We start from the raw sequence: 14254 nt of genomic DNA, 5'->3' as shown, positions 1-14254 counted from the left end.
TTACAACGCATTTATGTAAACGCAATGTGACCGTGATGTTTGCACTGAGTTTACATCAAAACGATAATTACACAGCATTTATGAAACTTAATTTAACGTTATGTAACGCAATGTGAATGGTATGTTATACTAAGCTCATACGTTGTCTTTACATTGCACCGATTTAAACAATATTGGATTAAACACAAGGTGAATATTATGTTAGCAATACATGTCCAAAATCAAAATGGTGACATTTATGAGAAATTATCTTCACACAGGGACATTTTTTTAATAAAATGTATATGAAGAAATGTCTATATATGGCAATGTCAATGGAAAGATATGGATGGGGTTTTTGATGTCCAAACCAGGAGTGAAGCCAAAATAAGAGGAGGAGCTGCATCTCCAGTATATGTTCTCAATAGAGATGAGCGAGCACTAAAATGCTCGGGTGCTCGTTATTCGAGACAAACTTTTCCCGATGCTTGAGTGCTCGTCTCGAATAACCAACCCCATTGAAGTCAATGGGGCACATTTACTTACCCGGCCCATTCGCGATCCAGCGGCGCGTTCTCTGCACAGGATTCGGGTCCGGCTGGGATTTAAGATGGTAGTTCCTCCGCCGTCCACCAGGTGGCGCTGCAGCGCCGAAAATAATCTTAACGCCCCGGAATGCACCATCCCATAGAAGGTGAAGGTGAGCGCTCCCCAAGCGACACATTTTCGTTTTTTAAATGCGGCGGTTTTTCCGAATACGTCGGGTTTTCGTTCGGCCACGCCCCCCCGATTTCTGTCGCGCGCATGCCGGCCCCGATGCGCCACAATCCGATCGCGTGCGCCAAAAACCCGGGGCAATTCATGTACAAGCGGCGCAAATCGGAAATATTCGGGTAACACGTCGGGAAAACGCGAATCGGGCCCTTAGTAAATGACCCCCAATGGGAGACTCAAGCATTTTTCAAGGGGACATAGGCTCTACATAGGGAAGCTTGGCCAAACACCTGGAAACCTCATAAAATTATGAAATACACCACGGAAATGGACAGGAAACAGCAGGGGCAGCATGCATGGATGCCTCTGAGGCTGCTTAATCGCACCATTATGCCAAAATTATGGGCAACAGCATGGCCATGACAGAGTAACCGAATGAGGCTAGATAGCATCTAAAACATCCAAATAGTTGACCCTGACACTATAGGGGATGGCATGCAGAGGCAGCGGCAGCAGCGGCAGGCTAGAGAGTGGCATGGCGACATACCCCAAATGGACTCAGGCTTCAAACCAATTTTAAAAATTCCTTTTGGCGAGGATAACTTGTAGCACTGTATGTATCAGTATTTTGCCTGGTTAAGGCGGCAGAGAGGAACCAAAGGAGGTGAGGAAGAAACGCTGAAATGATTTCCTATGTGAACAAAAGGTTGACGGTATATTAAGTCGATAACACAGCATGGTGACGACATAGTGACCAAGTTCCATAACGTATCTGGTGAAACAACCGAAAAATGAGCCTGACACAGCTCGTTTGATGACATGTGGAGGCAGCCATGGAGACGACTTCCATGATTAAGAGCGACAGTATGGGGCATCCATATTGCGCTGCTATGATTGCAATATAGTGGCCCTGCCCGGCAGCACTCATCCACGTGTCCACGGTCAGGTGGACCTTGTTAGAAACGGCGTTGGTCAGGGCACGGATGATGTTGTCTGACATGTGCTGGTGCAGGGCTGGGACGGCACATCGTGAAAAATAGTGATGGCTGGGGACCGAATACCGAGGGGCGGCTGCTGCCATGAGGTTGCGAAAGGCCTCGGTCTCTACCAGCCTATACGGTAGCATCTCCAGGCTGAGTATTTTGGAGATGTGGACGTTGAGGGCTTGGGCGTGTGGGTGGGTTGCACTGTATTTCCTCTTGCGCTCCAGCGTCTGGGGTATAGACAGCTGAACGGTGCGCATGGAGACATTGGTGGATGCCGTGGAGGCGAAGGTGTGGTTTTCGGACGGGAGGTGTTTGGGCCGGGGTCCTGGGCAGGGGGCTGACTAGCAGAGGCAGCAGGTGACACAGGGGAAGGAGCAGTGGTGTGCCCGGCCGGAGGTGAACGGCCTTGGTTCCATTGAGTGGGGTGTTTAGCATTCATATGCCTGCGTATACTGGTGGTGGTTAAGCTGGTAGTGGTGGAACCCCTGCTGATCCTGGTGTGGCACAGGTTGCACACCACAGTCTGTCGGTCATCCGGTGTTTCTTTAAAGAACCTCCAGACTTCCGAAAATTTAGCCCTCGCCACGGGAGCTTCACTATGTGAAACATTTGGCGCTGATGCACCAGCTCTGGCCCTTCCTCTCCGTCTGGCCCCACCACTGCCTCTTCCAACCTGTTCTGCTATAGGACTCGCCTCCGTCTCAGAAGCACTGTGTTCACCCGGCCTATCAACCTAGCTTCGGTCTGTCACCTCATCATCCTCTGATCCCTCAGTCTGCTCCCCCCTCAGACTTCCTGCCCTGACAACAACTCCACCACTGTCTGACAACCGTGTATCCTCATCGTCCCACATCTCTTTACACATTTCTTCCACTACGTCAACAATGTCATCATCACCCACAGACTGCGACTGGTGGAAAACCTGGGCATTGGAAAAGAGCTTAGCAGCAACCGGACAAGTGGTTTGTGACTCTGGGAAGGGTCCAGAAAACAGTTCCTCAGAGTATACCGGTTTCCTGGGAGGGGGCAGACTGGGGGGAAGGAGGCTGAGGTGGAGGAGCTGGAGGAGTGCTGATTTCGGTGACATGGGTGGACTGCGTGGAAGACTGACTGGTGGACAAATGGCTAGAAGCATTGTCCGCAATCCACGACATCACCTGTTCGCACTGTTCTGGCCTCAACAGTGCTCTACCACGAGTCCCAGTAACTTGAGACATGAACCTAGGGAGTGTAGCTCTGCGGCGTTCCCCTGCTCCCTCATCAGCTTGTGGTGTCTCACCCTGCCCAGGACCACGGCCTCTGACCCCTGCAGTAGTTGGACGCCCACGCCCTTGTCCTCTACCCCAAGCCCCAATTTTTTGTGTGTTTTTTTTTGTGTTTTTTTATTTTTGGTGTTTTTTTGTGTTTTTTTTTTTTTTTAACAAAACGATCAGAAGAAATCACACAGCAACCACAGAAGATGATGATGATTGCTATGGCTAATTTCTAACCTACACTGACAGCACACAACTGGATTTTGTGCTGTGCCTATGATGACTTTCAGTTTTTGAAAAAAAAAAAAAAAAATAGACAGACTGTGCCTAATTCAATCAATCCCCTAATAAATTGTTCCACTTAGGTGTTTCAGATGGATATGTGTGTCACTAAGAGCTAAATAGAACGTTCGCGAAGTCTCCATGCAAATTCGTCACAATATGGTACTAGCTGCACTACTAGTGCCAGCAAGCCCAGCCACAAGCAAAGAAAAAAAAATATTCTAGCCCTAACAAGGGCTGTTGGGTTCTTGTAGAATCACTCCTGCCTAACAGTAAGCTAATATAACACCCTAACGCTATCCCTGCAGCAGCAGCTCTCTCCCTAACGGCATCCAGACAGAGAATGATGCGAGCAGCGCGGGCAGGGACTAGTCTATTCCAGGGTCACCTGATCAGGCCAGCCAACCACTGCTATTGACGTGTAAGTGTACCATGTGATGCTGGGTGGAGTGCAGAGTCTCCTGGCTTGTGATTGGCCCAGTTTCTGGCCGCCAAAAATCAAAACGGCGGGAGATGCCATTTTCTTGACCTGGCGAAATATTCGTCCAAGCAAGAGCAGTTTCGAATACGCTAATGCTTGAACGAGTATGTTTGCTCATCTCTAGTTCTCACCCATTAGGATCCACACCTCCCACAAAACCTCAATGTGGAAATGAGGCCTGAAGTGATGGTAATGTGTTTGGAAACACTTAGGTTTCTCATTTAACTTACCAGAGCTGAATCCCCAGTAAAAAATAGAAAAATTAATTCATTCTTCTGTATATCACACTCTTACTGATGGGGGTATACTAAGCCAACCTATACCCCAGGGTTTAATCTGAGCAAGGGCAAAGTACACCCAGGGTATAATCTGAGCTGGGCCAAAGTACACCCAGGGTATAACCTGAGCTAGGCCAAAGTACACCAAGGGTATAATCTGAGCTGGGCCAAAGTACACCCAGGGTATAATCTGAGCTAGGCCAAAGTACACCCAGGGTATAATATGGGCTAGGCCAAAGTACACCCAGGGTATAATCTAAGATAGGCCAAAGTACACCCAGGGTATAATATGGACTGGGCCACTTAAACCCCCGGTATAGTCTGATCTGGGGGTATACTCTACACCGGTTCAGTTGAATGATCCATAGGCTTCTGCTGTGCAGTATAGCCTCCACCTCCACATTCTGTACATTTCCTTTGTAATCACATCTGTCCTTCATCTTTCTTATGTGTTGTGCTGTGTCTATTCCCTATACCAGTGATGGGCAACCTTTTGAGCTTGGTGTGTCAAAATTCGCCAAAAAACCAAGCATAACTCGGGTGCTGTGTCACCTTTAGACAAAAAACTAATTTTGTAACATGTCCAGCAGCGGCCTCCCCTTATTAATAACATGTCCAGCAGCGGCCTCCCCTTATTAAGAACATGTCCAGCAGCGGCCTTCCCTTATTAATAACATGTCCAGCAGCGGCCTCCCCTTATTAATAACATGTTCAGCAGCAGCCTCCCTTTACTACTAAAATACCCCTAGCGGCCTCCCTTTACTACTAAAATACCCCTAGCGGTCTCCCTTTACTACTAAAATACCCCTAGCGGCCTCCCTTTACTACAAAATACCCCTAGCAGTCTCCCTTTACTTCTAAAATACCCCTAGCGGCCTCCCTTTGCTACTAAAATACCCCTAGCGCCCTCCCTTTACTACTAAAATACCCTTAGCGGCCTCCCTTTACTACTAAAAAACCCCTAGCGGCCTCCCTTTACTACTAAAATACCCCTAGCCACCTTCTTTTACAAATAAAATACCCCTATCCGCCTCCCTTTAAATATAATATAATAATAAACTTATATACTTACCCAGTGATGTCTTCTTCCCTGTAGCTTTACTGGCAGGCCTGACGATAATGGCGGCCCGGCTCCTCCAGGCTGCAGTGCGCGCCTCGGGTCACGTGACACACGTGAACTGACGTCAGGTCACCTCAGTCACGTGACGAGCAGCGCGCACTGCAGCCTGGAGGAGCCGGAGGAGTTGCAGACGGTGGGCGGACCAACGCGGCGCCGGACAGGTAAGCAGGGGGCAGAAACACAGGGACGGGAGTGGGACATTAAGACAGGGGCAGCACATTACACAGGGGCAGCACATTACACAGGGGCAGCACATTACACAGGGAGGGGGGCGGACCGCGGGCGCTGGGCGGCCGCGTGTCACTAAAAATGTCTACGCGTGTCAGTGCTGACACGCGTGTCATAGGTTCGCCATCACTGCCCTATACCCTGAAACCTTTCCGGGCTGACACCAATTAGATACTGGCAAGGTATCAGGTCTTGATAAGTGCTGCTCTTGGTAGAACCCTTTTCCTTCCCATTTTTTGCCCTAGTTTGTTGATGCTAATTGTTATGTCTATTAACCATTAAAAATTTAGAATAAAGCTTTAATATGAAATGCCACCACATCTGTATCCACACAACTAAGATTAAGACTTCAGTAAGCAGCTAATTTGAATTTTTAAAAAAAGTGTATTTTACTTCATTTGAAAATGCATATTACATTACCCTGATTCCATTAAAATAATTCCCCAGTATATAGCCTAATTCCCCAGTATATAGCCTGCCGGACCCTGCCCCATAGTATATAGCCAGCACCTGCCCCCCAGAATATAGCCTGCCAGCCCATATCCCCCAGTATATAGCCAGCCCCCTGCCCCAGTATATAGCCAGCAGTGGGGGAAGCCAGAAAAGTGAGTTTTGATATATTTTTTACTCGAGTATAAGCCGAGTTTGGTTTTTCAGCACATTTTTTGTGCTGATAAACTAGGCTTATACTCGGGTATATATGGTATATATATACTGCAGTAAACTGTTTTGTTTTCTGGTCTTCCGGGGTGAACCTTATGAAAATATCATAATGTAGGATCAGCACAGGGTGGGTTCCCAGGATTGGTGGCCAGTGGCTAAATCCTGGTTCATACCTTTACTGGGTTTTTTTTAGGTTGTTTTCTCACAAAGGCAGCAGCAGCACGTGACTGTCTGCTGTCGATACTCAGGGTGTGGCCCCAGCTACTTCACTGGGGTCCTTTCACACTCAACAGAGGCTGGGGGACAGATACAAAACTGTTGCATCTGCCTCCCCTACCCCCATAGGCTATTATGGCCTCCACTGAGTGTATATGTTACTCACTAGGAGGAGGAAGCGGAAAGGAATTATGTAGCTTTATGCATCCACCCTGTATTTCCTGGTTTTGACGTATACTGGGTGCCTGCGTCTGCCAGTATGGTCCATGGATACATTCAGTGTCCGCTTAGTGTAGTGAAGAAAATGTGGTGTAAATGTAGCTTTTGGGTGTCCCTCCAAGATGATGGCAAAAATGGACTAATGAGATGGTTCTGAATGTGATATTTTGTTTAATAACTTTTAGGAAACCAGAAAAACATTTTCAGCACATAAACCAATGATGAGATGGCAAGACTTGAGGAAAATACAAGGAAAGAGTGACATCTATACATAGATGACATTATAGCTGTCCCCTAGGCTGCATCTATAGATTGAAAGCCAAGTATCACCTTGTTCTTTCACTGGAAGATCATTGTATAGACAGTACCTGACAATCATTTGCATAAATATAGACAATGCTTATCTGATGTCTTTGATACAAGATACATATAAAGTATCTGTGAAATCAAATAAGCAGATTCAATACAGTTTGCTCTCCCTTACAGAGAACATGGCAGCAGCTCCTGCAGCCCACTCTGCACATGTCTGAAATGATATTGCAAGACATGAAATACAAGCTTTCTATGCGTTTGGACAGGCTCCAGAAATAATCCTGATGCTCCATGTAAACAGGAGCTGCCACCTTCCATCTCCATGACTACAGGACGACACAGTGGCAGCCTCCAAGCAGTGAAACGCGAGGCAAACAATAAAAATAACATTGCAGAGAATACACACTTTGCAGAATATTCAACGATTGTTGCCTGTATGCAGATTATATGAAACGATCAATGGTGATATGTAAAACTAGTGCAAAAAGAGGCTGCTCAGAGAACATCATAAGAAAATAAAAACTTTCGGAGATTTATCTAAATACCGGCCTACAAGCCTCCATTTCGTAGCAATTCCGGAGAAGAGTCAGTAATTGTGATGATTCCACCCTCTACGGTCTGCGGCACACGGGGCGTTTTGAACCTGTTTTTGGGCCATTTTTAAGCAGTCCGTTAAAAAAATGCATGCGTTCTTTGAAAACGCGTCCGTTTTTGACCAGTTTTACCAATTATCTTAATTAAAACGGATGCATTTTTAAAAAACGCCCAAAAACGGGTTCAAAATGCCACGTGTGCCAGTTTTGTTCTCAAATTGGCCTACATTGGTTGGGCAGGGAAGGGGCAGTGCTGGGCCATAATGTGAGGATGGCCCCCGGAGAACTACCTGTATCTGGTACGGAGCGCCAGTGCTTGATACATCTGCCCTGGTCACTGGTAACCAGAAGCAACAATGACAGTTCTTCTTTGAAGTTGTAGGCACGCATGGGGAGGGGAATTATCATACCATATTATTATTTTATGACATATCGGGGGAGATTTATTGCGGCCACTTACCCCTTGATGTGCCGAATATATCAAGAAGCCTCTCTATGTATTCGGTTGGTGCCACAGCCACAGGGCAAGACTACGCCAGGTCTGAAAACCAGCTAACAAAAGTTCACCGTTTTGTCAAAAGAATGCAAACACTGGGCATGAGCGTAGCACCTGCCCACTCCACCAGCAACCACACCCCTCTATACCACCCTCCACAAGGTGTGCAGGTGGCATAGGTGCTATTGTAATCTCAATTTCTTGCACTGCACTGTTTCCAAAAAAACTGAGTTCAGCTGAGTTTTGAGCCAAAACAATGATTATGTTCACAAGAAATGAAAGATATACATGATCTATGATGAACCCACTTCTAGTTTTGAGAACAAAACTGTAGCTAAATCTTCACTGATAAAATAACCTTGGCCATGCAAAGGCTAAGCTCCGCCCCCCCAGAATTTTACATATCAATGTACACGTCAGAAATCAGCTGATCTATATGTGTGCATTGCATGTTAGCGTCATAGAACAGTGTATGGAAGTTATAAAATTCTTATTCCATTTTATGAAAAACAGCCAAAAGCATAGCAAATATTCATGAACAATTTAATCTTTACCATACTGATTTTAACAGTTCAGGGCAGTCACTTTGCGTCCTGCGGTTCTCTAGGTAAAGACTAGTTCACACATTTTTTCAGTTATTTTCTTGTTGGTTATTCAAAAATCCCAAACCCAGATTGATATAATACACAGAACAGAAGAAATAGCAGTTAACATTTGCGTACACAACAAAACGCAACAGATAACGTCATGTTTACACGTGTTAAAAACGCAAGCATGAGGGTGCATTCACACGATGCGATGCGTGTTGTGCGTTGCATTTTTGACGCATTCCACTGGCTTCAGCCTTGATTACATGCTAAGGTTACATTGCGTTTCCTCTGCATCTGCTAAAACGCAATGTAACCTCAGCATGTAATCAGGACTGAAGCCAGTGGAATGAGTCAAAAACGCAATGCACAACGCAACGCATTGTGTGAATGCGCCCTGAGGGTGATGCCACACATGGCATTTTTGGTTCCTTTTTAAGCATGCGTTTTCAGTCCATTTAAAAACGCATCCGTTTTTGACCGTTTTTTGACTGTTTACCATACGTTTGGCTGTTTACAACCTGTTTATCTATTAAGGTATTTGGGAAAAACTGCAAAAACGGATCTGTTTTAAAAATGCATGCGTTTTTAAATGGACTGCAAACGCATGCTTAAAAACAGACCAAAGCACCATGGGGGACATTTACATAGTTGGTGTCTGCATTGGCTTTGTTGCCGACCTGCTCTTGGAAAGAAGATACACACTTAATGTTGTGGAGCTGTGCACATACATTTCTGGATGCCATTTTCTGTCCCTGGGACCAAAATCTGTACCGAGGCAGCAAACATCCTAATGTAACTGCAATAGTACGGTTTTGTGTCCCTTCTGGACCAAATTTCTTTTGGTCTTCTTTCCGCCAGTTTACAGCAGACAAAAATGGCTGCGACACATATTTATTGTGTCTGAGTTACCACTCAGCCAAAGCCTTTTTGGAGAAGAGTCAGAGCAGGTGGAAAAAGTCATTTTTTCTGGCACCGCCAGCTAATAAATGGGTCAGAGAGCAGAACATGTGGTCATAGCGCCACAAAACTGGCAGAAACGCCATAGTAAATGTCCCCTCATGTGTGGCATCACCCTTATGTTTTCCATGTAAACTATTTAGATCATGTGCTGCTTCTTTCCGATCACATTTGGGAAGCTCAGGCCACATTGCCACGTTGAATTTACTAAACTTGATGCAAACATAGGGGGACATGTATTATCGTATCTGCACCTAAAAAATGCCAGGATCTTTCGTTTTTTTGGGGCGCAGAATTGTTGCATATCATTTATAATGAGTTTGCGCCAGAGGGCGCGTTCACACGTTGCGTTTTGACCTGCGTTTTCATTGCATTTGAAACGCATATACAACAGCTGAGGAGAGGTGATTTGCCTAATTACATCACTGTTAACATTTCCGTTTACAAAACGCATCGTAAACGAGATGTTAATGCATGCGTTAACATTGCATTTACAAACATTGCATTTACAAACGTAAACGGTAATGTAATTAGGCAAATTACCTCTCATCAGCTGTTGTATATGCGTTTCAAACACAATGAAAACGCAACCAAAACGCAACGTGTGAACGCGCCCAGAAAGAACAGATGTTTCCGACTATCCTGACTCCTCCGTCTTTTTTTGGTGCAAGTGGGCGCGGTCTAACTTTTCCACATTATCCGTCACATTTATTTGTATTTTGTCTGCATTTTTAGGCACACAATAGACCAGGCAAATAATGGTCAGAGAGCAAAATTAAGGCGCAGTCCATGCAAGCTTTTGGCGCACATCTCATTGATGTCGGCATTTTTATGGCGCACGACTGATTATTACCATCTACCCATTATTTGCTTACAGCCGTGTGGCACTTTAAGGGTGATGGCACACGTGGCGTTTTTAATGCGTTTTTGGCCCATTTTTAAGCAGTCCGTCAGCGTTTTTGACCAGTTTGAATTAAGATAATTGGTTAAACCTGTCAAAAACGGATGCGTTTTTGGACTTCTCATTTTCGGATGCGGACTTCTTAAAAACGGCCCAAAAACGCATTCAAAACACCACATGTGCCATCACCCTAAAACATCGATCTATGCTTTCCAGAGACTGATCTCCGATGCCGACAGTTGTGCTTGTGCCAGAATTAGTAAATCCCCCCCACAATTTTACTTGGTGATCGCAGGAGGAGTCTGTGCATTGTGTTTTGAAAAGCAGTGGAATCACAACCCAATCACCGTTTGGGAAGGTGTCCAAAAGATGCAGTTTTAGCTGCAACATGTGAACGCAGTCTCAGAATGTAGCCTGATAACAGACAGCCCTCCTCAGGGTGATTTCCATCATGTGTTTTCTATTCTCACATTTAAGTGCTTGAGGGAGTCCTGCGCTGTGTCCTGGTGTATAATGATTGTGTGTCTGGATAGAGTCTACTTCCACAATGTGTTGTGGGACACAGAAAGGGCAAATCCCCTTTTTCTACTGCAGAGAAGAAAAGGACATGATGACGTACATGGCATTGATGGCATCATTGGTAGGAAACCTTAAACACCACCACTAAGAGATCGGTGAAGCAGCACTATTCACATTATGTGGGTGATGTAGCCTCCTACTTCCAGGACAATGACCTGGCCCAGTACCGGTGCTTCAGAACTGTTTCATTCATGTTCTTTTATTGTGTATGTGAGACATGACAAAAATCTGTTTATGAGATCCTTCTAAACAATCGCTAAGGTATTGTTTTGTGTATAGCTGAATTATGCAATCTGATCTTACTGTGTAATAACTTTTATTACATGGTGACTTGATAATACAAATATAGTTATATAATAAATTCCTTTATAATTTTTGAAACGTCCACTGATGTTAATGGCTTCTGTAAGTAAGAACACATCCGTAGACTGTTAGTTCTGCAGTTTTTGTCCAAGGTGCCCCTCAAATTTATCATCACATCTGCAAGTCCAAAATGTATCTGTATCATATATATATTCATGACCACGACTGTTTCAGATCTTGGGGTTGCAAGAGACATCCTGAAAGACACGTTCACATGTTGTGTTTTCATTGCGTATACAACAGCTGAGGATAGGTGATTTGCCTAATTGAATTACTGTTAACGCTATGTTAACATCGCATTTACAATGCGTTTTTTTTTTTTTTTTTTTTGTAAATACAAATGTTAGCCGTAATGTAATTTTGCAAATCACCTCTCCTCAGCAGTGTTTCAAAACGAAAGGAAAATGCAAGGGTGCTGTCACATGATAGCGTTTTAATTCCATTTTTAATAAAGTAAATTAAAACGCACAGTGACGGACCATGGCATATCGCATATGCGCTTGAATTCATGTGATCAGTAATCAGCCCCTGATATCTTGCATTTAGACAATACATGACGTCGGTTGGTGATTCAAATGCATTTACAATCGTCCGTGGCCTCCCCTGTGCGTTTTGATTCCGTTTTTAAACTAAATCAAACACTATTGTATGGCAGAATTCTTATTAACTCCTTAGGGCTCGTTCACACGTTGCATTTTGTCCTTCGTTTTCATTGTATTTGAAACACATTACAACAGCTGAGGAGAGGTGATTTGCCTAATTACGTTACTGTTTATATTTGTTAACACATGTGTTAATGCATTGTTAACACGCGTGTTAACATCACATTTACAATGCGTTTTGTAAACGGAAACGTTAACAGTAATGTAATTAGGCAAATCGCCTAATCTCAGCTGTTGTAATGTGTTTTTAAACCGCAATGAAAACGCAACCAAAGCGCAACATGTGAACGCGCCCTCAAGGACGCAGCCAGTTTAAAGCTTATGGGTGATGCCACACATAGCGTTTTAAATCCTTTTTTGGTCCATTTTTAAGCAGTTCGTCCAAAAACGCATGCGTTTTTGACCAGTTTTAATTAAGATAATTGGTAAAACCTGTCAAAAACGGATGTTTTTAAAAAAAAAACATTTTTTTAACGGACTTCTTAAAAACGGACCAAAAACGTTTTCAAAACTCCATGTGTGGCGTCACCCTGTGTTGGTTATACGATTTAGTCTCTACAGAGACTTCTGACCCATTTTTCGCTGCAAAAAGAGAGCAGCTAAAAGCTCTAGGCAGTTGTAAACATTTTAGCACATGCGCCAATTCATTAATCCCTTGCACCACATACTTGCATTCCACTGAAAAATATAGCACGGTTCCAGCACCATCCTGTGGGAACGGTAGAGGAAACGGGTCTGTGTATGAGCAAATAAAAGTACATGAGATTGTGTGTTAGCTGCTGAAACAATGGCTGGCACAAGTCACAAGACAACATAAGCATGAGGCCTAACCAAGAGGGGGTTTAATTTGGTTTTCATCAAATATTACAAAATTTCAGTTGTACAAATACTTTCTCATAAAACATGTACACATACATTATTGCTGATATGAAAATTGTTCTGTACTTTGATAATGCAACATTTTGTATGCTGTACATAATATGGAGTTTTTTCCTCTTTCATATTTTCTGACATCATATATGAATTTGAGGAATGCAGTTAGTAATGGAAATCCACATTGCTATAAACATACATTGCTATATTGTGGATTTCCAAATTCTGATGCAGTACAGTTTATGTGAAATGCTGAGGAGTATGATGGATGTGTTTAGGTTTCTGCAATAATAAAGGGATGAAGGCCATGAATTCCGAGCAGTTTTTATAGTTAAGGCTTTTTTTCTTTGCTGAATAACTAGAATCTAAAGCATAAATGAGTAATCTGGTGATGAGTTATCTATGTACATCTATCACATAATGGTGTAAGCGGGCTGGTCAGAGCAGGGGCAGCTAACTGGGCATTTGGCCAGGACCCCCTGTCCTAAAGGGGCCCCTGCATATGGACTTTTGTGGTCAGAGGATGTATTTCTTTTAAAAACCCCTTGGTTGAATGCCTGGGTGAAGATGTTTATCTATCTCCAGTCTATATACAGTATCTATCATCTTGCCATCTAGTTATCCATCTCCTACATATTGTCTATTTCCTATCTGTCTATTTAACAATTTATCTATCTAGCTTTTTGCCTATCAATCATTCTTCTATCTCTCTTCTACTGTATCTATCTCTCATATTTATCTAGCTATCTATAGATCATCTACTTTATATTTCTGCATCTATAAATCTATCATCTGTCCGTCTCCTATGAAATTCTCCTACAGTCCCATATTACAGATTGCCTTACCATCCTACAGTTTGTAAACTACAAAGTGTTATTATTGTGCAGGACTAATGGAGCCTGTTACTCACTGTGACTGATCATAAAATTGTTTTATTTTGGGGCTCCACTTTTAGTTTAGCCCAGGGCCCCACTTTGTTTAAAACCGGCTCTGGGTCAGAGATGCAGAAAGGTCCATCTATCAATTATTTAATTATTCTTTCTATTTTTGGGGGAAATTTATCATGCTTTGTACCCCTATGCCGTCCTCACATCAAATGGGTGGGTCATGGGAAAGGCCATACAAATCTACTATAGACTGCTATGATATACACTCACCGGCCACTTTATTAGGTACACCATGCTAGTAACAGGTTGGACCCCCTTTTGCCTTCAGAACTTCCTCAATTCTTCGTGGCATAGATTCAACAAGGTGCTGGAAGCATTCCTCAGAGATTTTGGTCCATATTGACATGATGGCATCACACAGTTGCCGCAGATTTGTCGGCTGCACATCCATGATGCGAATCTCCTGTTCCACCACATCCCAAAGATGCTCTATTGGATTGAGATCTGGTGACTGTGGAGGCCATTTGAGTACAGTGAACTCAATGTCATGTTCAAGAAACCAGTCTGAGATGATTCCAGCTTTATGACATGGTGCATTATCCTGCTGAAAGTAGCCATCAGA

At 43.9% G+C, this 14254-nt stretch overlaps 2 protein-coding genes across 2 annotated transcripts in view; one reads left to right on the top strand and one right to left on the bottom strand.

The window, feature by feature from the left end:
• The window catches only part of ZNF330 (zinc finger protein 330), a 255252-nt gene that overhangs the window by 147567 nt on the left and 93431 nt on the right, over positions 1 to 14254 (bottom strand). The gene's annotated exons all lie outside the window — the stretch shown is intronic.
• TBC1D9 (TBC1 domain family member 9) overlaps positions 10751 to 14254 on the top strand; it is a 37710-nt gene continuing 34206 nt past the window's right edge. Inside the window, exon 1 of the mRNA XM_072119480.1 lies at positions 10751 to 10908. Within this exon, the coding sequence (XP_071975581.1) occupies positions 10782 to 10908 (127 nt within the window). The 5' untranslated portion in view covers positions 10751 to 10781. The remainder of the gene's footprint in view (positions 10909 to 14254) is intronic.

The sequence above is a fragment of the Engystomops pustulosus genome, chromosome 1, assembly GCF_040894005.1.
Source record: "Engystomops pustulosus chromosome 1, aEngPut4.maternal, whole genome shotgun sequence".
NCBI classification, from domain to species: Eukaryota; Metazoa; Chordata; class Amphibia; order Anura; family Leptodactylidae; genus Engystomops; species Engystomops pustulosus.
The sequence above is the reverse complement of the archived record's forward strand: the minus strand, read 5'-3'. Positions and strand labels throughout refer to the sequence as shown.